Raw genomic sequence first — 27,351 nt, forward strand, 5'->3', positions numbered from 1 at the left:
TGTACACTTTATTAAATTTGCATTCTAAGATATACATAAGGCCAGCATTTCACAAAACGTTCTATTATTTCAAAAGCAGTTATCATGAAACAGTGGTTATATAAGTCAGTCAAGCAAAAACAGTATATATAGGAATTTCTTATTGTTTCATCTCTTATACTTGTTTACAAATAGAAGCCTGAAATATATGATATAATATTAGAATAGGAAGAGTTTTACTTTATAACAATTATCACCTTTCAAATATTAGACTTTATATAAAAATAAAGGGGCACTGCCAACAAAGCTCATCTGAGGCTCAACATATCTATTTTTTATTTATTTCAAAACAATCCCTGCATAAACTTAACTTGCTAGTCAATTTCAAAAATAAAAATGAACCTTGGTTTAAACAATAAAGCAAGTCATCTTGCTTCCTAGTTTTCATACCATCTGGACAATTTCATTTTCCTGTCCCAGTTCTACCCCACCACTGAAGTGCTACAATTTCAAAAATAAATTTAAATGTCATCACATTTCAAAGACTTAACAGTCTTAAATTAGAGCCAAAAAAAAAATTATGGCCAAAGGTGTCCCTTTAAGGCAAAGAAGACAGTAAAGGTGGATACATGTCCTGTAAGATAAAACCATCTATTATTAATATGATTTAGGCAGAAACATCTTAACATGGCTCTTATACAAACAGAATAAATACACTGAACACCATCAAAGTATTTTTTCTTTAAAATGGCATACTAGGGGACATTCTTCATAATATATACATTTATGTTAGCTTTGAAGGACTATGCACTTTGCACAGGGGAAAGCTGTATGAGAAATTAAGCCATTAAATGGCCATCATGGTGGTTGTTACAATTTAAAATAAAGAACACATATAATGCTATAACAGAATCGCCACAAGTTACGTGAAGTTCTCGTCTAACCAAAAGGAAACAGGTCCTCCTGCAAGCCATATAATGTTACCAGTTTGTGAGTACCTTCAAAGCACATTATCTTTCTTTAAAATTCAAAGATCTTTGCCTTCAAAACACAAAACTGCAGTTGTTTTTGGTTCTTACGATCATTTAAGAAATGGAATATTATGAACCTAGCAGGCAAATTTGCCTGTTAAACACAATCCAACCCCAATGCCTGAACATCAAAAACAAAATCCATCACAACAGACTTTTTACACATTTATAAATAATAAATAACATAACATCGCAATAGAGTACAATCAGGTTTCTAAAATAGCTCAGTCGTGAGTTTCCTCTCTTAACAATTAAATAACTTTTATGGTACCTCAGATTTACTACCATGTACACTGTTCAGAGCTCAAACAGCTTCTTAAAAGCAGAATGCACAATCATATTGAATTGTTCAGCTCTTAAAAGATACCTTATAGATAATAAGCTGCCCTAACTATAAGACAGCATGAACAAGAACTGGATTCTGATTCTGATGGCCACATAACTAACACAGAGTGAGCAACACCAATCACCACACGACAAAAATGAGAAAAACAAATCCAATGACAAAAAGTAATGAGAAAAAAGCAGCAACAGAAACAGTATGTGGCAATCACATAAAGCCCCCCTTTTCACCCTACCTTATTACATCTCATATAGCAAAACAATGTACCCCAAGGCACCTAAGGCCTCATAATACCACTCGAGACACTGACAGCTCCATGTATGCTTTTATACACAGTGGTTCTGTGTAAATAATATTATTCATTCATTTGTAGATGCTCCACACATCTGGTCAAGGCAGGAATTTCTTCTTGATAACACCACCTAGAAATATTAACAATATTTTATATATTCCTTAGGGAAGCAGGTTTGGGGATAAAAATAGCAACTATGGTGGCTAAGTCATAAGAACCTGTGGTATCTAATCCAGGTATCCCTAAGCCCACTTACATCCTCAACACTAAAATCATTCCTCACTTCATACACTCCAACAGCAAAGAAGTAATGTGCATAGTTATGAAAGAAACTATGTTTCTTCCTCTCTGTGAGAAATGGCAAGTAAGCAGCTCAAACAGGAAAGAGAAATAAAATAATGTACTTGAAGTTGATGCAGAAAAATAAAAATTTAATATAATCAAAAGCAAGTCTTCGGCTAGTGTGAAAGAAAGAGATTTGAAACTATGTAGTTAACAGAGAACAAAAAAAAAAATCTCTCAGGCAAGAGAATTTCTGATCGACTCTGTCATATCACTGCTGGGAGAAAGAACCATTACAGAAACTACATATCAGTACTTTCCCTAAACTTCTAGACTCTAAAATAGGTGCCCGTTGAGGCACTAGGAAAAAATATCTATAAGCAACCAAAAACGAGTATTTAAGATATAGTCACTAAATACAAAATGAGGTCCGCCAAAACAGACACTGGTAAGGTTGCTATGCTTGCAAAATTGAACTTTGGCGAAGAGGGATGCCAAAAATGACCGGCATAAAATCAATCATTGAAATCTCTAAAACTTTAATCCTCATTATGGATCAAAGTACTCTGCGTTCCTCACTAAATGATTTATATAGGAAACAGCAGTTAAAACACTGAATCAGAAATAGTTAAGTCACTTGGGTGAGAGATCATCCATCTAGATGAACGAAGAGCATAAACTGGAGCATGCTACTGGACAGTCTGTGGTAGCGCTGCCTCTAGCCAGTGAAACTGAGGATAAGCCACTGCTGCTACTACTGCCATCCAAAATATCTGAACTGAGGACAAAGCAAAAAGAATTATAAGCCAATGCATCTATCTATCAGGGTAAACACAGCATGCAATGACAGTTTGAAGAACTCACGAATCAGTAGAGCATTTGTAAATAATAAAAAGCATACGCACAAGAGCAATGAATTACTACATTTAGAAACCTGCAAAATGAGAAAGTCACGAGAATCCAAAGTAAGACCTTCAAGGTCCTGTATCATTTGAGTGCTCTCCAGGAGGCATCAGAATGTCCAACATATATTAAGTGTTCCTCTTGACATGACATGGCTTTCGTGAGGGAGGTGCCCTACCTTCAGCTCAAGCGATTTCTATCTTTATATATTCCTCTTACCTTCCAATCAGGCTTAGAGTAAGAGGAATGGTTACTTACTGAGGTACCTTGGACCGTCTGAAGTAATCTATTAAGTATACTGCTTCATAGTCTCTCACTCTAGAACAAAGTCTTTTAACTGCCTTAGATTTTACCACTTTTCTCAACTCCCAAGTGGCCTTCAACTCAAATGTATTTTTCTTCTTATTTTCCCCTCTGATTATATGCCTTTCATATAATATCCTCCCTTTATGAATTTCTTACAGCTCCCTTTCCTTTTGCCTTCAAAACCCAAAGGTTTATTTCAAAACGACTCCTTTCTTTGATCCCTAAAATGAATACACTGTATCTGTGGCCCAATATCTTCATATCTTCAGTATCTTTAATCTTGACAACTGACTTCTGCTCTTATCCTTCCACTAAACCTCCTGATCTGGGCATCAAGAGCTTCTATAAGCCAGCTCACGGGTAACTTACCCATCCAGCCCAGGGCCTCACTGCTCCCAACAATCAATCTGGCCTCCCTCATAAAACGGCTTCTCACTTCAGCATGGAATTAAGAGCCTTCACAATCGGGCATCATGCTGCCTTTCTGGCTCTGAGTCCCATCAATCCAACATATAAGCTCTATACCCTGTATGTGGCCTGAATTTAGGCATTCACTCATTCATTTATTCTAATATTTATTGAGTGCCTGCCATGTGCAGAAATTATCCTAGATATTAAAAATACAGTGATGTGTAAGACAGACAGGGTCCCTTCCTTCACCAAATTTACAGTATAGTACAAAAATAATCATGCCAATAGATATATAATTACAAATTGTGATCAAAGTAATGAAGGAAAGATACAAGGGGCTATAAGAGTATAAAACACAGTTAACCTGATCTTATTTAGAGGAACAGGAAAAGGCTCCGCAGAAGTGATATTTGAGCTACAATCTGAAAGAGGAGTAGGCATTAACTAGGTAAGGTTTGGGAAGAAGCAAGGGTAGTACTGGGAACGAAAAGCAGACTAGTGTGGCTGTAGTACAGAGAGTAAGGAGAACATGGTGTAGACGAAGCTGGAGAAGAAGTCAGGCAGTTTTAGGATTTAAATAAAAGGAATAACTCACATTTAAAATCCCTGAAATGTAGACATAAATTTCATAGGGTGTCCCAAAAATCTTGGTGCAATTTTAAGCTTTGTCTTGCACCATGTTCTAAATAATATCATTTAAAGCTTAATTATTTAAATTTCTTTACAGTCCATTTTGTGAATTTTGAATAATGAGCATTTAACTTTCTAGTCAGTGTTTGCCATCTTCAGAGGGACTGAAACAAAATTAAAAATTTATTATTTGAAATTCACAAAACTAAGTCAATGAAATTTAAGTAATTAAACCTTTAAATGATGTTTTCTGTAAGTTTGTAGCATCTGTACTTCCAAGATTATTAGCTCCTTTGCAAAAGTCCATTCTGGTCTAACATGCTTTGAGTCTAAATGTGGTGTGTCTTTAATATTATCATTTTTATGAATTCCAAGTTAAAATTTAATTCTAGTGTTAAGTAACCTATGGGACACATTTGGAAGTTTCTGAGCCCCATACCACCATTGATGAAATTTAACTCTTTCCCAGTGCTTCTCTGCTCTTCTACTTTTCTTCAAAAATGGCTTTTCTATTACCCATGGATAGTTTCTAGGCAAGGACGGAATACAAACAGGCTTCGGAAAAGTAAAAATAAAAATGGAAACAGTATATTCCACAGTACTCTTACCATATGCTCACTGCCATCAAATGCATCATTAATACTGCTTTTAAGTAAGAAGTTTGGAAAATTTAACTGGCTCCAATATTTTTTCAACCAAATGGCAAATGGGTCTAAAATATGAATTATTCAAACTAATGAAAGAAAGTTGTACAGATAATCTAAGACATTGGAAAATCAAAAGACCTTTATATTCTCCTTTGGAACATATGTGAGTTTTCCTCCTTCATTTTTTGCCTAGACTAATATTAAAACGAATTTACTTTCCTAAAGCATATATTGGCTGGGCAGCTGAAGGATATGCTGTATGCTACTTGGCAGGTAGAAACAGGCTTAGATTAAAATTTGGCCACCAACTAGATAATCTGAACATAAATAATTTCTTATTCTGACCACCAGACCAATGGAGAGCCCTGGGTTAAAAGATTCCATTTGTAATAAGACCTGCTTGCTTGGGTGAATTCTGTATTCATTCAAAAAATGTAGACCATGATTCATGCAGTGAATTCTACCTTCTAACAGAGTTTTACCTTAAGAGAAATAAGCTAAGGAAGAAGTTACCAAGAAAATTAGGAAAAAATATATGAATTTTAGTTTCAAGAATTTCTTTTCTACTATTAAATATTAACATATAGAATTTTGTTCATTAAGAGAAAAATAGCATACTTACATTTAATTTCCACTGCAATTCACATTCAGAACTTGGTAAACCTTTCACCAGACATTTTCATGAAACTAAAATCTAGTTTCTGTTTTAATTAATCTGAAATTACTACACATGGTCATGGAGGCAGACAACAGATCACATACCATCCCTTGTTATTATAATATGTGCGTAAAGCAATACTTACATGTTTTTTTAATCCATACAGAGATCACTGCACAAAAGCAGTTTCGCAGTATCCACTATAAAACCTTTTACCAGAGCTTCTAAAAGCAACAAAAATATGGTCCAATATGAGTTTTTCTCTTCTTTCTTTCCTAGCTTGAGCTCTAAAGGAGCCTTAGACTAATGGCTGATAGCAGACAATACTAAAAAAGAAAAGGACCTAGACAATTCACCAAGTGGACATAGAGATACTTGAATAAAAAGTGAACGAATTCATTGCAGCCACTGAATCTACATATTGAGGCAATATTTGAACCACACAAGAGAAAATACTTATGACTGTTAATGTTTTCCCATCTCTACTATCTTACCTTCAAGAAAGGCAGAGCATTATCTTTCCTTACAACCTCCAAGGTTTTAAGATCACACATTTAAATATGATCACTTCCAGTCACATTGTGGGGACAGGAGTTTAAAAGTGCCAGCACAGATGTCTAAGGGGCTCACATAAATTCTTCAAAAATGTATGTGTATATTTTTATTAATTCATTAAATGAATCAGGATTAAAACTTATTTTTTGTACGTGCCACATACTCATTATGAAATTATTTTTGCCATGATATATATCTAACATCAGAAAATAATGTTAAAACCACTAAGAGAAATCTACCAAAAACTGTTAAAATAAAACCATAAAGGTTAAATTAGCAGTTACATTAACACAGATACACCAGGCAAGAAAATTCATGGGAAACTTTGCCCTTTTATGTAGGAGAAATATCCTACTAATTAATCCTCACTACATGGCTAGCAGCCCTGAAAACTCTTTTTTAATACAGCATACCATGGATACAGCCATATTCCCAAAAGAATGAGGAGCAAAATAAGAGTTTCCAACATGCAAAAAGAATCAAACCACCATGCAAAGGTGTATTTCCCAGCTATGATGAAACCCTTGAGGTTCGTAAGAACTGAATACTGAATGATGTAATTCCTGCTTTGTTGCTGACACATGTTCCCCAGATTTGGTTGGCAAAGATTTAAGAATTTTCATTTAGCAATTGGACAGCAATTGGTATACTGGACACAAATTCCAAATGGGTCCAGACTAAAAGTTCAAACTGAAGTTATACTTCAAAGATGTCAGATTTTAAAGATTATGATCTAGTATATAAACTTGAATTTAAAGGTTTTAAAAACATATCTCTTCCTTTTCTTTGTGGGAATGGGGCAGGGAGCAAAGTGTAACTATTTAAATAATGAGATAATATCTACTAATGATCAGATACTTTTTCTGCTCTCTAAAAGGTAGTATAAAAACTATTTCCTTAGTATCAAGTAGACTGATATCCTTGGCAATAGAAACCAGAAGGCAGCTAGTTTGATCAATGAAACTGCATTAAAGAGATAGGATCCAATTTTTACATAAAAGGAATAACTCATATTTAAAATCTCTGAAATGTAGACATAACTGTCAGCAATATTAGTATTAGGGTGTCCCAAAAGTGTTAGTGCAATTTTAAGCTTTAATAATCTCAGAAGTACAGATGCTACAAACTTACAGAAAACATCAATTGAAGGTTTAATTACTTAAATTGCATTGGCTTAGTTTTGTGAATTTCAAATAATGAATTTTTAATTTTTGTTTCAATCCTTCTGATTGAAGATGACAAACAATGACTAAAACAACAATTAAAAGCTCATTATTCAAAATTCACAAAATGGACTGTAAAGAATTTAAATAATTAAACTTTCAAATGATATTATTTGCAAGTTTGTAGCATTTGAACTTCAGAAAGCCTAAAACTGCACAAACACTTTTGGCACCCCTTGTATTTTTACCCAGAATACAAAAGATCTGACAGGAATTTAAAGCATGGCAGTCCTTTAAAAAGACTAAAATCTACAAATACAATTAAAGATATTCAAAATAAAAACTGAAGAGATAAAAGAACATAGGTTCTCAGAGTGATGCCATCAACTTAAACAGCTACTGAAAACTCCTCTCCAGAGATTCAATGAAAAAAAGGACAACTGTGAATTGTCTGAAACTCTGGAGGAGGATATAGACTAGAGAAGGACCCTGCAGATGCCGAATTGAGGAAAGAGAAGAAATACCAGGCAGGAATCTTTGTCCCAGACCAGCTGGTCCTCTCCCCTCCCCCTCACTTGGTCTCATGTGGGAAAGGCACAGAATCAGCAGATAGGAACCCTTCCACCAGGGACACAGATTTTAAAATCTCGCACAGCAATGAGACATACCCCCACCATTTGAAGAACCCAGGAACAGTGGAGGACATTTCAAGGCCCAGGTCACTGAGGAACAAAGAGGATGAGAAAACGTGGACAGAGACTGTGTTTCCAGCCCTGGATCTGAAATCTCTTCCCCCACCCTTGGGGGAAGCAGCAGCCAGCAACCATTTCCTTGCCTTGTGGACAGTGGGAGTACTAGGTCAGCTGAGGGAGTACATTGCCACAGGTGGAGCTCCACATGGAGCCAGATTTTGGCTAGAAAAGCTAGGGCATAGGAATCCTACAGTTTCAGCTCACCTGGGTAGATGCAGCCTGTGCTGAGAGGCAAAGCAGACTCTGAGAATGATTAAGTTACTGAACAGCGCCATCTGACAGTCCAGAAGGTGCAAGAGAATTGAAACACTTAAAAAGATGCTCCAGACCCTTTATTAGGACCATAGGAGCTGGTCTACAGGCCCTGCACGGAAACCCAGCCCTGTTCTGGCTGAAAAATATGGACAACCCAATTGTTAAAGCAGGGCTTTAAAACAAACCCAGGTCTTGCTGACTGGCAGAAAACACAGCACCACTGGAAGCCAGCAGATCTATATTACCACACACAGTGAACTTGCTGGGGTGCCCAGTGCCTACCTCCTATCCCTGTGGCAGGCCATGGAGGGTGCCTGATTTGGGGGGAAGACTGGGGGGCAGAGCCAATCTGACAACTGGCCAGCAAGAGAAACAAAGAACACACAGAGATCAAAGACAACCAACAAGAAAACCCTAGGCAAAAGAGAGAAAAAAACCTCCAGAATAAAATAATCAAGAAAATCAGATGCTTAGACAGCAAAATATCATGAGCCACATCAGGAAACATGAAGATATGGCCAGTCAAAGGAAGAAACTAACACCTCAACTGAGATTCAGGAGTTGAAACAACTATTTAAGATGTTCAAACAAATATTCTAAATCAAATCAATGAGTTGAAGGAGAATGTGACAAAAGAGAGGAAGGATATGAGGAAGACACTGAGTGACCATAAGAATTCAAAAACTTAAAAAAAATGGCAGAACTTATGGGAATGAAAGACACAAAGGAAGAGAAGAAAAACACAACGGGGACACACAACAGCAGACTTGGAGACGCAGAAGAAATGATTAGTGAACTAAAGGACAGGACATCTGAAATCCTACACACAAAAGAACAGATATAAGGAAAAGAATGGAAAAATATGAGCAGAGTCTCAGGAAACTGAATGACAACATGAAGTACATGAATGTATGTGTCATGGGTGTCCCAGAAGAAGAAGAGAAAGGAAAAGGGGCAGAAGCAATAATAGAGGAAATAATCAATGAAAATTTCCCATCCCTTATGAAAGACATAAAATTACAGATCCAAGAAGCGCAGCGAACCCCAAACAGAATTGATCCAAATAAACCTACTCCAAGACACTTACTAATCAGATTGTCAAACGTCAAAGACAAACAGAGAATTCTGAAAGCAGCAAGTGAAAAGCAATCCATCACATACAAGGGAAGCTCAATAAGACTAAAGTGTGGATCACTCAGCAGAAACCATGGAGGCAAGAAGGCAGAGGTATGATATATTTAAGATACTGAAAGAGAAAAACCACCAAGAATCCTATATCCAGCAAAACTGCCCTTCAAAAATGAGGAAGAGTTTAAAACATTTTCAGCTAAACAGACACCAAGAAAGTTAGTGAATGGGAGACCTCCTCTACAAGAAATACTAAAGGGAGTGCTACAGACAGAGCGAAGAGAGAGAGGTTTGGAGAAGAGTTGTAGAAATCGAGATATCAGGAGAGAGAAAGAGGGTCGAGATCGGGCATTTGATGCTGAAGGAGTACAGAATGTTCAAGAGGATTGATTGTATAGATCCAGAAATGGATAGCACAATACTGTGTGTTGGTAGCACAATACTGTAAGTACATTGAACAAAGATGACTGTGAGTATGGTTGAAAGAGGAAGCTTAGGGTTATGTATGACAACAGAAGGAAAGATAAAAGATAAAGACTGAGATGGTATAACTTAGTGAAACTGGAGTGGTCAATGATTGTGATTAAATGTACAAATACAAGAATGTTTTTACATGAGGAAAAAGAAATGAATGTTAGTTTTGAAAAGTGTTGAAAATGGGATGGTATTGGGGAAAATACAATCGATGCCAACTACAGTCTATAGTCAAGAGTAACACTGTAATATGCATCCATTAATTGTAACAAAGGCAATATACCAAAGCTAAATGTCTGTAAGAGGGGGATATAAGGGAGAGGTATAGGATTCTTGGCACTGGTGTTGTCTAACCTTTTTATTTTATTTTATTGTATTTTTTCCTTCTATTTTTTTTAGTCATCATTTTTTTTTCTTCTTCCATTTTTCTTTTTTCTCCTCTTCCTCTTTCTTTGTGGAAGAAATGGAAATGTCCTCATACAGATTGTGGTGTTGAATGCATAAGTAAGTGATTATAACAGGAACCATTGATTGTTTATTTAGGAAGGAATGTATGGTGTGTCAATAAAACTGTTTAAAAAATAAACAGAGGGGTACAAATGCTGGAGAAAATGTGGAGAGGAATTTACCTAATCACCGTTGGTGGGGAAGTAGAATGGTGCAGCCCATCTGGAGGGCAGTGTGATGGTTCCACAGGAAGCTAAGTTTGGGGATGCCATATGGTCCTGCAACCCTGTTGGTGGGTATATACTTAGAAGAACTGAGAACAGGGACATGAGTGGACATTTGCACAGTGGGGTTTATGGTGGCAGTATTCACGATTCACAATGAATGGAGTTGGCCTAAAGGTACACAGACTGACGAACACAATGGTGAACTGTGGTGTATCTATATAATGGAATACTGAGTGACTATGAGAAGGAATGAAGTTGTGAGGTATGTAACTAGGTGAATGGACCTGGAAGACAACATGTTGAGTGAAATAAACCAGAAATGAAAAGACAAACATTATAACAACTCACTCATATGGACTAACTATAATGTACAAACTCTGAGAATTGAATCTGAGAGCACAGGTTATCAGGGGAAGGATTATGGTAAAGGTTCCTAGATTGTAAGCTCTTAAAGCAGTTACATCTACTTCCGAGTTATAAGGGCTATTTCTAAATTCTGAGATGCTGAGCTCTTGTGTCTGCTGGTCAGTCCCTGGAACTCTGGGTATATGTGACACCTGAGACTCAGAACCACAGTTTGGCAGCTATGAATGTCAGCATTACCCCATACAGCAAATGCTAAAGAGCCTGAAAAAGAGATTAGACTTCAATTAGAGATATGAACAAAATGGACTTGGTTAGGACTAAGGTAAATCAGACTAAAGAGTAAAGGATGATATTGAAGGTGTTTTAAAACTTCAAATTCTGTAGATACCAAAGGAAGAGATGTTTATTTGGTGCAAGATCTATATTTTCTGTAACACACTGTATAATTTAATTTGTATGGTCAGTTTATTAAAACACCATAATTACATGGAACTTTGAATAGGGAGTGAGATCTGATTGGTTTGAACAGGTTAGTGTGAAGCCCTGATACATCCCAGAGTAATCTGGGCAGAGAATAAAAATGTATTTGCAAAAATCCCCTTGAGGGACTGCAGAAAAATGTGGAAATATTAAACTTCCCCACCTGGGGAATTCCTGATACTCTCACAAGCACTGGGGACTACCAATTTAGACAGCTGAGCCCTCAATCTTGGGGCTTGCCCTTATGAAGCTTGTTACTGCAAAGGAGACACTAAGCCTACTTATAATTGTGCCTGAGTCACCCCCAGAGAACCTCTCTTGTTGCTCAGATGTGGCCTCTCTCTCTAAGCCAACTCAGAAGGTAAACTTACTGCCCTCAGCAGGTAAACTCACTGCCCTCCCCACTATGTGGGAAATGACTCCCAGAGGTGTAAATCTCCCTGGCAACGTGGGCCATGACTCCCAGGGATGAACCTGGACCCAGCATCATCAGATTGAATAAGCCTTCTTGACCAAAAGGGGGAAGAAAAATGAAACAAAATTAAGTTTCAGTGGCTGAGAGATTTCAAATGGAGTCAAGAGGACATTCTGGAGGTTATTCTTATGTGTTATATAGATATCCCCGTTTAGTATTTAGTGTATTGGAATAGCTAGAAGGAAATACCTGAAACTGTTGACCTGCAACCCAGCAGCCTTGATTCTTGAAGACAAGTGTATCACTAAATAACTTATACTGTGTGACTGTCTGATTGTGAAAACCTTGTGGCTTACACAACCTTTATCCAGTGTATGGACAGCTGAGTAGAAAAATGGGGACAAGAAGTAAATGAGTAATAGGGAGGGATGGGAGGTGGGATGTTTTGGGTGCTCTTTTTAACTTTAATTTTTATTCTTATTCTTTTTTTTTTTGAGGTAATCAAAGTGTCCAAAAATTAATTGTGGTGATGAATGCACAACTACAATGGTACTGTGAGCAAATGTATCCTTTGGATGATTGTATGGTGTGTGAATATATCTCAATAAAATTGAATTAAAAAAAGAATATAGGCTCTCAAAAACTGACTAATATGGAACAAAAATTGAAAGATCCAATTTCCTTCAACTAAGTCTGACTAATAATGGTTACCCATTAATTTAGGAAAATATTAAATTTATTTCTAGTATATATGGATGAAATTATATGATGTTTATGATCTGCTTTAAAATTCTCCAGAGGTGGTGGAGGGAAAAAGATCAAACGAGGATGACTGTGTTAACAACTGCTGAAGGTGGGAACTAGGAAATTTATTATGCTATTCTCTCTACTTTCGCGTCTCCTTGAAAACGTCCATTAGAAAGGGTTGAGAAAGAATGAGAATTCTTTTAAACATATTAGTGGAGCCATGTCTTGGTTTGTTAGCACTCTATGCTCTGAATAAAGCAAATCTCCTCTCCAGTTTGAGGCAACAACTTTTGGTGTTAAAGGATCGAACTTTTCCTTCATCACCAATGTCGATGTTCCGGAGTTCTCTCAGCCAGTCATAAGTCTAAGGATGATGTGAGTAGTGGCAATAGAAATAGGAGTCTCACCATAGCCACTATCAGAGAAATGATGGCACAGAGGAATAAACATCTGAATAAGGGGAAAGGATTATTGACAAATACTGTACCTTCTCTTCCCTTTCTTACTTATTTGCTTGAACCTGCTTTATGGCATCCTGGACAATCAGCCTAAGACAATATAAAAAAAAATCACCTCCCCCTGTATGATGTTTTTAGCTTGGCAAAATGCTTTCATATTTTTTTTACCTAACTTGGTTCCTCGGTTAGTAACTGGGCAAGCAAATCTATTTATATTCACGTGCCTATATTAAAACACACTTTACCATAACTGTGATATGCAGTTTCAACTAAGTATACAGTTTCATCCACTATCCTGTTGACAAGCTTCAGAAGTTTCTCTTTGCAATCATCTACATACCTGGAAAGGCACTACATACCAAAATTAGCACACTGAGCTACCAAGGACAGGCAGAGATGAGAGGGAAAAGAGACTGTGGGGCTGAAAATAGCTAGAACAATCTAAAAGCCATCTGTTCCAAGGTTAGAACAGTGCTGATCAACAAGTCTAATAAACTAGAATAACTTGTAACTTTTGGTCAACTAAAAGTACAAGTTATCTTACATAAAACAATGAATAATGAGAATAATGGGAAGAAGGAATCATCAATCTCTATACCTTACAAGTGGCCTACACACTTCTTGAGTTTAAAGGCCACCATCCTTTTATTTTTGAAGTGAGTGCCTTCATGGGCTTCTTAAAAAGACCCACACCTGTAAAGTTCTGAAAGACACTACCCAATTGTGTCTAGAACATGGGTGCTCAGTGAGTTGATTAGAATGTACCAGAAGATTTCAAAATATTAGCCAGTCACTACTACTATCCCATCCCCTTCCTTCCAAAATGTCAGCATCAAATGCCCAACTTCAATGGATAGGACAAGAAAAAAACTTTATCATAAACACACTGAAGGTCCTTGAGTTAGAGACCTGAACTAGTAAACTGAGTAAAAGTAACAAAAACATTTGTGACCAGGCCATGCGAATCAGGAAGGGTTACTAAAACATGGAAACTTAGTTAGCATTGTGATGGAATATCTCCCAATTTTCAAAATGATTATATAACATGTAATGCTAATTAGAGAATATCATGCTTAAGAGAATGCTGGGTATTCCCTGCTAAGTCAAAAGGATATAATACAAAATGCAAGCAGAGCAGCTACAGTCAACATGCATTACCACAGCAACCCAGAAACTCCTTCTTAGGCTATACAACTGTTGACACCACTCTACCACACAATTAGCACCTACTAAGAGAAGCTAATGTAACAGGAGCTAGGAATGAAAGTGAAAGTACCAAAAAGATACACACACTTCTAAAAGAAGTACTCATGACTTTCTGCTGGGTTTTTTTTTTTTTTCATTAACTATGCTTCTAATGGAGATTTATATTTCCCATCTATAAGCATGGATAAAGACTTGAATATATTTTAAACTATCCCAATATACTTTTGATGTGACTCTTTTTAAATTGGTCATACCCTAATATCCTTTTGATTTTATTTCATTTTTTACCATGAACTGAGATCAGACAACTGTGCAGCATCAGGAGATAGCATGTTGGTAGTGCCTTGGAAAAGTCTCTTGGGCTGGCTTTCTGTCTCCATTTCACCTAAAACAGAAAGAAAAGGTGCTATTGTAAAACACAATTTCCCAAATACAGGCTTGGGTTAAAATGCGGTGACCTTTGTTTAACCAAAATTCACTTTTTCAAGCCATTACTTAAAAGCTCTTTTTCCATGTGCTTTAAAGTAGAAGAAATATACTACCACATAACTTCAATCAAAAACTCAGCAACCCCCCAAAAATTCTCATTTATTATATGTTGCATGATATGGATATACTCATGTTCTTTAAAAGAATAAAACATTGACTGGATCATACAAAATAAATCAAACCACAGTAGCAAATAAAGTGTTTACAAATAGCGAAGCTCAAAGTGAATAATAATTTATGCTGGATAACTAGCAAAGATTATTGATGTCATTTATTTTGATATCTGAACATTTCCTGAGTTGAAGTTAAATAGGTTATAAAAACACATAGCCTTTGTGGAGTGGTGATCTCCATAAAGTGTGTTAAGTAAAAGGTTGTTTTAGACTATTTGGTGAAAATAAAGATTAAAAATATAATTTTGAAAGCACATCTGTAACTGAAAGCAATTATTAATCAATTTGCAAAATTGGCATTGTATTGGCTACCTTGGTGCCTACAGATTCTCTCAAAATTGGTCAGAGAAAAACTTTGCACCAACAGGAATAATGCTTAATGTTCCACCACCAGGACTGACAACCCTGTTAGGCAGAGACTGACAACCCTAAGTTAGAGACCGACAACCCTAACTTAGAAAGAAAAAGCCCCTTTCAAAATAAGCTGTGATTTTATCTAAAACACACACAACACCCCTTGGTTTTGAAGCTCTTTATCTGAGCTTTAAAATGGAATGTTAAAGACAATTTAATTCATGAGCCTATCTACACTCAAATAGGAAATTAGTAACTTTGAATTTAAAACCATATAAGATTCTCATGAGGAAAAAAGAGGAAGCAAGAACAAATGTAACATCCATTTTTCCATATTATTAATTCATTCATATTACCGTTCTTCTGAAGCTATTCTGAAAATTACTGAAATTCAAGAAAAATTATATTTTTATTTGCTTTTTCCATGCTTTAATATGTAGCTTTAAAAGTGCCTGCACAGCTTGCAACTCTGCCTCATTAACAAAAGACTTTAGCCCTTTTTAGCAAAGAACCCCTCCATCTGCTGGTATAATTTGGAATAGCTATGAAACTAAACAACCAAACTAGTTCCACCAACTTCCTGAGACAAATTTAAAAATAATAGTAACAACGATAGCTTTAATTTCCAATTGTTATTTTCACTCAATAGCTCCTGAGAAGGATCCTTGCAACATTAAGGAAAAAGACTATTTATAAAATAAAATTTAGTCACCATCTTCAATTTTAAGTTGTCTGAAATATAGCACAATTTGAATCTATGTATGATGGCTCTCACTGCAATGTTTTAACTCAAGTCACAATAACCCTTTCACTCAATATTAGGAGTTGTTTCTTCTGTTGACCCCAAAGGTGATTTCCACAAAGTAAACACTTACTGAATTGCTTTTTAACAGTTATTGTTAAAACTCTTGTTTAAAATGGCATATAACACTTGCAATCATGTGGTCATATCCCCAGAGAAAAACAGCTAACCCTGTTAAATTGAAATACTTCCTTCCAAGATGCCTTTTTTTTTAACAGTGTCTATCAGGTGCCTTCCAATAAGCATCTAAAACTAGCATTAATTGAGATCATTTTAGCTTAGTGCTTTGTGGTTCAAAATAACATAATTAAGAGAGCAAGCACCCCATTATATCAAAAACTCGAGTGTAAGACAATTCCCTCTTTGCTGAGGTATAATTATGTGGGGTGGGAGGGACAGAGCAAACCTCACCCTATATTGGAGCATACAGAATTTTTATAGATCTATTTCCTATGACATAAGCATGTATTTCTGTAACATATCAACTATTCATCTCTTTTACATTTGGATCACTGAGAAGCAATATTTTTGGAAAATATGTTGATAATATGGATATATGAATATGATTCAGTTAGGAAATGCAAAAAATATACAGATAGTATCAAGCACCTAATTTATAAAATTTAGAATCGGTAGAGCATACATTGGGAAAAATACACTTTTCTTTAGGAAAAAAAGGAGAGTATGCCTTGAATTACTTTCAGACAGGAATTCTAGTTTTTAAAGCAAGCTTGGTCAGGTTTAGTATCAGAAGTGTGAAGCATACCTTTTCTTTTAAGAGGCCCAAGAACACTGGGTCTAATGCACTTGACTGGACTCTGACTCCTCCTGCTCAAATGAATAAATAAATGGGATGACTTGAAATACTTCCTTCCAAGATGGAAGATAACAGTACAGTATTACAGCCCACCAAATAAATAAATAAACAAAATTGACATTCACATAGGGAGAGAGAAAAGGAAAATGTCTGTGCTGTAGGTTGAGTAACTGAAATGACAATACAGGATTTGACCTGGTATAAAGCAATCTGGAATAACACGGTATTTTAAGCTAATTTTTTAAATCATCCTAGAAAACAAAATACTCACAACTGATTTTCTTAAAAAGATATCTTACTAAAAATCCCTATTTGGCAATGAGGGACAGGACTTCCAGGGATGACTCTGGCCCTGGCATTGTGGAATTGAGAATGCTTTCTTGACCAAAAGGGGGAAGAAAAATGAAACAAAGTAGGGTTTCAGTGGATTAGTGATTTCAAATGTAGTTGAGAGGACATTCTGGAGATTATTCTTATGCATTATATAGATATCCCTTTTTAGTTTTTAGTGTATTGGAATCGCTAGAAGGAAATACCTGAAACTGTTGAACTGCAACCCAGTAGCCTTGATTCTTGAAGACAAGTGTATAACTATATAGTTTATACGGTGTGACCGTGATTGTGAAAACCTTGTTGGCTCACACTCCCTTTATCCAGTGTATGAACAGATGAGTAGAAAAATGGGAACAAAAAGTAAATGAATAATAGGGGGTATGGGGGGTATAGGATGTTCTGGGTGCTCTTTTTTACTTTCATTTTTTTTTTTGGAGTAATGAAAATGTTCAAAAATTGATTGTGGTCATGAATGCACAACTATATGATGATATTGTGAGCCACTGATTATATACTTTGGATGGATGGTGTGTGAGTATATCTCAATAAAATTGCATTTAAAAAATCCTTTTTTGAGTTTTGACTGGTCTATAGTCTTAACTCTTTTCCCTTATCCTTAATAAGAACATATCACCTTGCATGTGTGTTATGTCTGTGTGTATGTGTATGTGTGTCCTCTGAATATAAGTAAGCATTAAGTCTCAAATTAAAACATGAATCTGGTAAAATGGTAATGGTAAAATATAGACAGTGAGTATATGGGTGCTCACTGTGAAATTCTCTCAATTTTGCTATATGTTGGGGAAAAAGTTAACCTGAGAGACATTTAATGAATGGTACTCACATTTAAACTTCAGGTTCACTCACCTCAAAAATCGCCTTGGACTGGGAACAGGACTTGGAGGTAGCCCACTGCTACTCACAAACATTTGCAATGATGGTGACAAACATTGCTAGAAAAATATATTTAATATTAAAATAGGTATAGTGCTCCGGTTTTCAAAAGGTTCTTTTCAAAATGACAGAAACAAAGTACTTAGAATTGCTTAAGTGTTTGTTTCCATGTCTTATATATATTATTTTCAAATTACTATCATAGATTTTCACTAACATTCTATCAGGTCAATGAATTCTTTAAAAGTGAGACAATGCATGGGTGTGTTTTAGAAAGTAAACAGCTCAGCATGTATGTGACAGTTTATGTCTTGTCAATGATCCTACCTTTCCAAATCCTCTGGTGGGTGATGGTGCTGGAGAAACTGGAGTGAAGTCAATTCTCTTAGGAGAATATAATTTATCCAGCTTGTCAAAATCACTATCGCTCTGCAAACATAAAGTATTATCTCCTCATAACAATTCAGCACATTGCAACTCTTATTTACTACATTTTTAGAGCAGAAATATATAGACTCTAAAAAGTTGCAAACTAATATTCTGCTGGAAAAGCAGAAATCAAACACAAATACAGATTTGGAAGCAGAAAGCACAGAAGTATATGGGAAAATCAATGAAGTAAATGAACCATATAAAAGTTTCTAGAAAATAAAAAAAACAAGCAAATATGTGGAAACTTTACCAGGCTCAAGCTCTCGTCCCATGATTGGCTTATCTGCATTGCTGTTTGCACCTCCCTAAACAAACAAAATGAAAGGCCATCAGTGCTTACAAACAAGACGTAATCAATATAACCTGCTATATATCCTATTCTTGCGAAGCACTAACCTCTCATGTGCAGTTTCTCTGTTCATCATATCCATGCCTTCTTCCTGCAAAGACAACATGTCCTGAAAACATAATATTTATCCACACATTTCTATATTTAAAATAAAATGAAAAGATTATTTGGCATAATCACAGAATAGCAGAACTAACATTCTAAGATTGTCGCTCATGCCACATCTATATTTTATCCACATGCTTGGAAGAATTTTAGTCTGTCTACGACTAACCAGAGTTGTACCCTGGCTCATTTTAAATATCTAAATCTTCAAAATGAAAATAAAAGCAAAATGTAAAATCCAGAAAATTTTAAATTTGAGCTAGTAAGTAAAATTTACCCTTTTGATCTGATGCAGTCTGCTACTAGGAATATGATTAGGTGAGGATGACAGCAACTGGAAAGAAAAAGTAAACATGTATTATTTTCTGAATCACAAAGCAGCAGTCTGCTGTCAGTACTGGTATACAACCTACTTCTAGATGATTTTTCATATTCTTCTTAGAAATTTAACTTTTTAAATCACTGAACATTAACGTACTGGAGGCAATACATTCAGTCTTTAGAAAGTACACCAGGTGTCCAAACTCAAAGCACCATCTGTCACTAGACAGGCACTGACTTTACCACTTTTCCCAAATGAATGCTGAGCTGTATAAACTTATGTAAAAAGAGACTCTGGGCCTTGGAAAAATCCTTTACCCCACTTATCTAAAATAAAGAACTATATAAGAAAAGAAAGTAAAAAAACACTAATTTTATTCATTTTTATCACCAATGCACCAATAGAGGAAGACAAGTTAATAAGCCCAGTATGATATTTTGTCTAGGATTAATGTTTATCAAAAATACCTCAAAACTGCTATAAGGAGACTTTGCTTACACAATCTAAATCGCTTCTAAAATTTGATCATTAATGCCATCACCACAAACCTTACCAGTTAAAAAACAATTAGTGTGAAAGACCAGGTATATCTTTAAAAAGCTGTTGCTTTCCCTTAGATCATCTTTTTTTAATAACACAAAGCTGAAATGACTTTTTAGAAATGGTTAAATTATGCTCTTCCATGTAACCACAATCTGACTGCAAAATTTAAAGTATAATTCATTTCAACAGATTTTACAGAGTTCTAATAGCCGTAATGTAAACAACTACTATTTGTTCCCTAATGAAATACAAATTAGTCTAATACCATAAAACCAGTTAAGTCAATTATCCTATTACAGTGGTACTATCCTATTAAAACCTTCCTGAATACTAATGTAGTAAGTAGTATAAAATGGTGATAAACTGCTATAAGTTTTTATGCAAAAGCTAACTCAGGTAAAATTTTTAAAAGTTATCCACTGAAGTATGATTTTGCCTCAAAAGATACTCCTTCATTTCCCACCCCTTTCTTTTACTTTTTCCTCTCCTAGGCTTTGAAAACAGAAAAACTTAACCAGTAAAATCCTTTTAAAGTCTTTTCTTTTTCTCCAACATGAAAGTAGTATGTGTGTATTGTTGAAACCTTAATAAGGTCATTTGAAAAATGACAGGCTACTAGTCAAGAAAACATGGTAGGGCAGACTCTTAACAGGATAATATATCAGAGAGAACAAAAGGAAGCAAAAAACAGTGAAATAATCAGGAAAGCCAAGTAAGAATTGCCAAAAACTGACTGCAGAGAAAGTCAGAAATTTAGATGCCACATCTATGTGATGTACAACTTTTCAATTTTAGACAAAATGGAAAAGTAGACGAGAAAACAGACAGGGAGCAGCAAACCTATGTTTAGTACCACAAGCAAGAGAGCAATGTATAGGTTGAGAACTAAGCTAATAGCTTTAAGGAGGTGCTGCCTGGTGGTGTCAAGTAAAGCAAAGAGCTCAAGTGGGATAAGAAATAAGGCCCCTGACATTGACAATTTGGTGGGCTTTGGGGACTTTTGCAAGAACAGTTTTTTAATGGAGTTGTGGTAGAAGGAGTGAGACTACGAATTGGCCCAGTATTGGCAAGAAATTAGAAGAAAAGGAATTAGAGACAGTTGACTGGAGATTATACTTTGAAAAAACTCAGAGAGGGGAAGGAACAAAAGGGAAGGAAAGACCTATTGAAAAGCAAAAGATCTCTTTTCCAGATATTAGATAAATGAGCCAGGAAAGGTAGGAGGAAAAGAGCCAGTGAGGAGGTAGAGAGGAGATGAAAGACAGAGCAAAGGAGCAGAAGGGTCAGAAAATTTATGAGCCATCAGGGAAAAACACCATATGTGAAGGTAAAGATATTATTAAGAAGAAAGTTGAAGTTCAACAAGATAGGTGTCTAACTTCTCTGTGAAGTGAGAAGCAAGGGTCTTCCGCTGAAAGTAAAAGGTGGTGAGACAGGAAGATTACAGTGTTCAAAAAAAAAAAAAGATTTAAAATATTGCTTTAGGGAATGGCATGGGGCCAGTGGCACCTTGAACCCAACATGCCAACAAGAATTCATCTTCTTTCCCTTCAAACCACCAATGCCTCTCAAGTTCCCTACTCCTAATAAAGACAACACCAATTCACCTGGTCACTAAGAAATAAAATGTCAGTCATGTTGAGTCCTCCTTCTCCTTGCCCTTATATCTAATCAGTTGTCAAACAAGAAGACCCTACTTCTGCATATCTCTTTCCTCAGCCTCCTCTTTTCCATTTCATTTGCCAACACCATATTTTTGGCAGGTTACTACAGGACCCAGATAAGTACATCAAGATTTATATTGTACACTGTGCTATAATGTTTACAATGTAATTAATATTATGATAGAAGACCCCAAAAACTTCTGGAGAAGCTTCTCAAAGGAGATATAAGGATTAAACTGAGTTTTGAAGGACCAGAAAGCCAGAAAGGAGAAAGGGCTGGGGTGAAGGATAGCAGAAGAATCAACACAGAGCAGTGAATCAACATGGTCCCTTCAGAAAGCTAGGTATTTTAGTGCAGCCAGAGCAAAGGGTATTTGTCAGTGAGTAGTGAGAGATGAATCCGGACTAGAGCCGATAACAATCTTCCCATCTTAAACAAGGAAAGTGAAGTGTGGAGAGGCAAATTTATTTTTTCCCTCTTTGCTACACAATTGAAATCAAGAACATGGCTGTATAACCCTTATAAACCTTTTTTCATATATACAGCAAAAATAAGTAGGTAAGGTGTTTTCCCATATCCTCAGGGAAGAAGTCAGTGAATCAAACCTCCAGATAATTAACATTTTCCCCTTTAAGTATTTTTCAACCACTTCAGCTGGAGTTCTTTCTAAAATGTGTTAATTTTTTCCCTTTCTTAAACAGGTTATACCAAACAAAATGGCACTGGAAGATCTCTAATCTCAGCTCTACCACTCACTAAGTGTGTGATTCTGAGAAAGTCACTCATATCATCTGAGTCTTTGCTGCCTCTTCTTTTAAATGGGAAAAATATCTTTCACCCTGCCTACTTCATAGAGAAGTACGAAGAATTAAATGTGTGAAAATACTTTGTAACGTGTAAGATACCATACAAGCATAGGTATTACCATAATTTAAGAACAGGTTAATTACCAGGTATTCTTAAGACATAAAGGATTACACCATTCGATACCAGTGACTCTCTCAGGGTGTATTAACTGGTCCTTATACTAAGCTGCCCCAGACTAATTTTTTTTTAAACTCTCAGCTTTTCAGTTTTTCCTTCTCCTCCTTTGCTACCAGTTATCAGTATTTCTTTAACCCCAATATATCTCTTCTGATTTGCTGCTTCTTACACAATATACTCTAGATAAGTGCACTCCATATAAGTGATGCTACTATATTAAAACCTCATCATAATTTCCTCTAATGCAACCAACTAATAAGGTGATCCCTGGCAGCTCTGATTATATAGAACAGACAAAATCAGCAACTCTTCTGAGAATATAAATACAAGCATTTTAAAGGAATCTTTCCTTTGGAAAAACAGCATTGTCCAACATAAGAGTCAGAAATAAATATTCTCCTACTCAAATGATTTTTGCATCCTAGGACAGAAACCACTGTTCTCAGTTAGAAGTAGAATTTAATACTGACTTACCTCACAACCATGGTACATGTAGTGACAAAGAGCAATTTTTAAAAATACAAAGTCCCACAGCAAAAAAGTTTTAACCAAATCTTTTTGCACTGAAAGCTGAGAATGGCCACGGTGTAAGCACTAAACAAGATAGGTAAAACAAATATTTTCTTTCATAAACAATTGTGCACAGCACATAATTTTAAGAAATAAATTACATTTGAAAGTGTTTTCCTCAATCCAAATCACTTCAGATACTTACTTCTATACTTACCAAGCTGTGACGGCTCATAATTGTTGTACTATTCCTCCGAGTTTTAAAGGTGTAAGGTTGAAAAACCTGTGAAAGGTCACTGAAAAATAAAAAGAAAATTATTAATGTCTTTGAATTTAAGATATTTTGCAACTAACATTACTGTCAACTCTCTAGTTATCAACTACATCTCCCATGGCTTCTCATTCATACAGTGAATTCACTCCTCACCGTCCTCTTCACAGTCCTCTTTGCACTGGTGTGCTGTGGATCACAGGTTTGCAGAGACACTGATCTCCTCAGTTGTTGGGGGCAGTAAGTGACGCATGGGGTGGAGCTTCAGACTGGGTGCCTCCAGCTGCTGCTGGTCAGAGCTCAGGCCCTCAAACCGGTTACCACCAGACATGAGCAGCCTAATCTGTTTACCCCAGAAGACCCACAAATATTGTTCCTTGTGTGTACCATGTTGTGAAAAAAGCCAAGAGTTCTACGATAGTACTCTTATCAGCACATCTCCCACTACTGCCTTAAACATGTGTTCGACCTTTGAATCCCACTGCTCAACTGAATAAACATACCTGAGTTTTTGCTCGTGTTGTTCCTTCTACCTCAAATGCCCTCTCTCCTACCACCATCTGTTAAAATCTTTCCTCTCCTTTAACACCCATTTCAAATGCCATACCTTTCATGAAGCCTTTCTTCGAAATCCCACAAACCTGATGCAATCATTCCCATCTTTGAACCCAAACAGCATACTGGGAGAGGAGCTGTTTCTTGAGGCATCTAGCAAACTATACCTTTCATTAAAGAAAGTATATATGTATCTTAAATCCCTCGGAACAAAGGTGTTGTGTTCATCTTCAAGTAACATCCCTGCAGTGCCTAGCAGAGTGCCATTCTTATAAGAATTCAAGAAGGATTTTCAGAATTGAATGGGATTAGGCTTCAAGGGACCATTGAGATCACCTAATTCACCCCTCTTAATTTTTAAATGAGAAAACTGAGACTCAGAAAGGTTAAGTGACTCATTCATGAGCATAGCTAGCTTGTGAGAAAATGGGGACTAGGCCAAGCCTCCTTATCCCTTCTTCTGTCACATCAGGTTACCTTTCAAGAAACTACTTAATCATGATTCAAAAAACAGTGCTTTATTTCTAGAATTGTATAAATACAGTTCAACAGGATGACCCAAGTTCCTAGCAACTGCCTGCTTACCAGATTTAAAAAGACAACCAAGAAAGACCAGTTTATTCTTATAGTATCAAAAATAAACGTAGTGCCATGGACAGCCCTAGGAAAGCAAAGAATCACTACATCATTCCCTCAGTTTCAAAACGGTATTTAATAAAAGAGATAAAGTAAATCTGTATTTCCCCCAAAATACAGATGTTCTAATCAGCTCAACAGACAAAGGATTGCTTCTTCCCTGTCCTTCATTGTACTTGACTAATTGTTTTTGGCTAATTCTATTCCTATCCTCTTTTTTTGGTTGTTGTTGGACTAATTTCATTTCTACAAGGTCTCCCAAATTGACTCTCTACCTATAATGAATTGTCTACTTATAAAAGTGGAATGCAATAGCTCAGGTGAACCAACCAACCTAACCTTCACTATCACAAGATTCTACCTTAAAATAAACCCTCTGGTGATTTACTCACATGAAAACATAAGACCCCACCACTAAAAATCAACAGTCAATTCTTTTCATTGTTTTCTAAAACCTGTGTGCTCACTGACCTAAGCTACATGCCACCTTTTTTTATTCACTAAAATGCATTTCAAGCAGTTTTAGAATATGAATACATTAGGATGAATCCAAACCACTTAATATCACATGAATACACCATTTAACTACAAGTTATTAGACAAATTCTGATTTATTAATGTAAACCTCTGTTAATGCCAGGGTTCCTAAACTAAGCTTAGAAATAGCAGCTCTTAGAGACAGGCATCAAGTTGCAAGTCTAGTTCCAGGGGCTTCAGTCTGACATTCAGTGGTGTAAATTAGGCAGGGCAAGCAATCAGTCAGAAGAGCCACAAGCTTCCTGTAGTTCCTTTTAGAGAAAGACAACAGAGCCTCAGGTAGAGGGCCCTTTCCCCCACACTGCCCAAAGTTTGGGGTCAAACTTTCATTCCACCTTGGGACCCAAGTCACTGTCAAGCAAACAAGCTCCCATCTCCTCAGTACGAAGAGCCCAAAGGAGCTCCAACTCTCATTTTGGGGAAGGAAGATTGATTGCATGGGATCAGGGAGCCCCCAAACCTTTAGCCCGTCCTCTACAACCCTGCTCACCTGAGCCCATAGATGAGGGGAGCACTGCTGGATCTCCTCAGGTTGCCCCCATCAGAGGTGTCATGCTCAAAGTCCAGCTCCATTTTCTCCTGAGCCATGCTGGGGACTTGCAGGCAGGCACAGCAGGCAGTGCTCAGCTCCTGGTGCTTAGCTATGGACTCCCAAGACTCTCACTGCAGGACTGGGCTGCTGGGGACTGGCAGCTGGGGGCGGGGGCTAAGGGGTGGAGGCTTGGGGGCGGGGGCTGGGGCGGAGAAAAGTAGGAGAGGAGGAGGAGGGAAGGAGGAGGATGATAAGGAAGGGAGGATGGTAGTGAGGGAGGGAAGAAGGATAGAGGTTGTGGTGGAAGGCGACCGAATTGAAGGAAGAGGACGGAGGGGAAAAGAAGAAGAGGAGGAGGAGGAGGATAGAAAGAAGAGAGGTATGGAAGGAGAACAAGAAAGATGAAGGAAGGAGGGAATAGAAGAGCCAGGGGAAAAGTCTAGATGGAAGAGCAGGACAGAGAGGGTAAAAGGAGAATAAGAAGGGGAAGGGAGGAGGAAGACAGAGAAGAAAGGAAGAGAATAGGGGCGAAAGTAGGACAAGGGAAGAAAGCAGGACAAAGGGGGAAAGAGGAGGATTGAAAAGGCGAGGGCAGGGAGAGGAGGAGGACTGTGGTGAAGGAAAAGAGAAGCACAGGGGGTGGGCAAGAGAATGGTGAAGTGTGGGGAAGAGGATAGAGGAAGGAGAAAAAGGAGGACAGAGGGAGAAGAGAAGGAGGGGGAGGAAACTAGGCAGCGGCGGAACTCATGCTGCTACTTTCCGACCGACGGCCTCAAGTGGGGCCCGGCTACAGGAGCCGCGGCTGCCCGGGCAGCGCCAACACCGAGGAGCTGACAGTCGGGCAGGGCCCGGCCGGGCGGCCTCGGCGGCTCCAGCTCCCCATGCTTCCGGACCCGGTCCAGCCCTCCATGCCCCGGGACCCGGTCCGGGAGTCTCCTCAGCCCTGTGATCAGCGCTTCTCTCCTCCCTCCCCCCTCCCCGCCTCGAGGACAAGTGGGGGGGGGGGTCGATCCCTCAGCCGCCGCCGCCGTGCCTCCTCTTCCTCTCTTAGGTTCTAATGGCCCCTGGGAACCCTCTGGGGCCAAGACCGAAATCTACAACCTGCCGCCTCTTCAGCCTCCTACGCTTCAGAAGCGGGAGTCTCCACCGGGCCAACAGTCTGCCGCGTCCGGGCACCCATAAGCTCCTGCGCATGCGCCCGGCTTCCGCTCCAATGGGCCCGCGGGCACGGAGCATGCGTGCGAACCCCGCCCGGCAAACCTCTTCCAAAGGGGCGGAGCGTTTCCAGGGGGCCCCGGCACCTTCCTCGATGGCATTGGCCCGGGAACCCTGGCGCTCGATTTCGAAAAGAACCAATAGGTTGGAGATAACTGGAGCAAAATGTTTCAGGAGGAGTTTGGTCCAATGTTGCAGGGAAACAGAGAGTAACATGGAGTTTCCACATTTCATTCCGAATTTGTACGCTCTGACCTCTGTGACTGAATAGCTGATGCCTGCTAATTGCTTAAATCCCTTGATTTTGTTGGTCTTTGCCTAGAGGGGCTGATTTCTTTTTTAGATCGGCCATTTGGATGCACCAGGCAAAACGGCAGTGAAAAGCAAAAGCAATGGAGTAAAATTAAAGCGAATCTATTGAGAGTCCATATAGCTAGTGAGAAGCACTCATCTCCATCTTACAAGCACCATTAGCTTCTGCGATATTAGAAATATCCAAGGTCCTGAAGACAAGTAGCAGAACTAGACACCTTTCTTCTTCCCCACCCCCCCTTTCATGCAAAACCTAACAATCATAATTCCTAATGTGTGAGACCTGGAATTATTTATTTTATTTAACAAATACTTAAATAGTACTTTCTGTGTGCCAAGCACTGTTCTAAGGGTTTTAGAAATATT

General features: G+C 37.6%; 1 protein-coding gene and 2 non-coding genes across 5 annotated transcripts; all 3 read right to left on the reverse strand.

Annotated features, from left to right (window-relative positions):
* PABIR2 (PABIR family member 2) lies at window positions 1-26,630 on the reverse strand. Of its 3 annotated transcripts, XM_037821973.1 has the most exons (11): window positions 26,560-26,630; window positions 25,417-25,660; window positions 23,133-23,223; window positions 19,181-19,237; window positions 18,846-18,889; window positions 18,700-18,754; window positions 18,345-18,446; window positions 17,991-18,076; window positions 16,740-16,801; window positions 14,444-14,540; window positions 1-1,775 (listed from the first exon to the last, which is right to left on the reverse strand). In XM_037821973.1, exons 2-11 carry the CDS (start codon window positions 25,512-25,514, stop codon window positions 1,709-1,711), a joined length of 759 nt encoding a protein of 252 aa, XP_037677901.1. In that variant the 5' UTR covers window positions 25,515-25,660; window positions 26,560-26,630; the 3' UTR covers window positions 1-1,708. The 3 variants fall into 3 exon arrangements, with proteins under 3 accessions (XP_037677901.1, XP_037677902.1, XP_037677900.1); XM_037821974.1 differs by having other exon boundaries at window positions 23,145-23,223; window positions 25,417-26,624; XM_037821972.1 differs by having other exon boundaries at window positions 25,417-26,624.
* On the reverse strand, window positions 6,371-6,510 carry LOC119523908. Its single transcript, XR_005214711.1, has one exon. It is a non-coding gene; the product is annotated as a small nucleolar RNA U109 (small nucleolar RNA).
* LOC119523909 lies at window positions 14,676-14,814 on the reverse strand. Its single transcript, XR_005214712.1, has one exon. It is a non-coding gene; the product is annotated as a small nucleolar RNA U109 (small nucleolar RNA).
* Window positions 26,631-27,351: the final 721 nt, after the last annotated feature.

This window comes from Choloepus didactylus, chromosome X (genome assembly GCF_015220235.1).
Source record: "Choloepus didactylus isolate mChoDid1 chromosome X, mChoDid1.pri, whole genome shotgun sequence".
Classification (NCBI taxonomy): Eukaryota; Metazoa; Chordata; class Mammalia; order Pilosa; family Megalonychidae; genus Choloepus; species Choloepus didactylus.

Coding starts and splice junctions, on each gene's coding strand:
- PABIR2 (XM_037821973.1), bottom strand. CDS start 25,514: ATGGCTCAGGAGAAAATGGAGCTGGACTTTGAGCATGACACCTCTGAT. Junction 23,224..25,416: donor CCCCTCATCTATGGGCTCAG/GTGAGCAGGGTT, acceptor TTTATTTTTCAG/TGACCTTTCACAGGTTTTTC. Junction 18,890..19,180: donor GACTGCATCAGATCAAAAGG/GTAAATTTTACT, acceptor TTGTCTTTGCAG/GAAGAAGGCATGGATATGAT.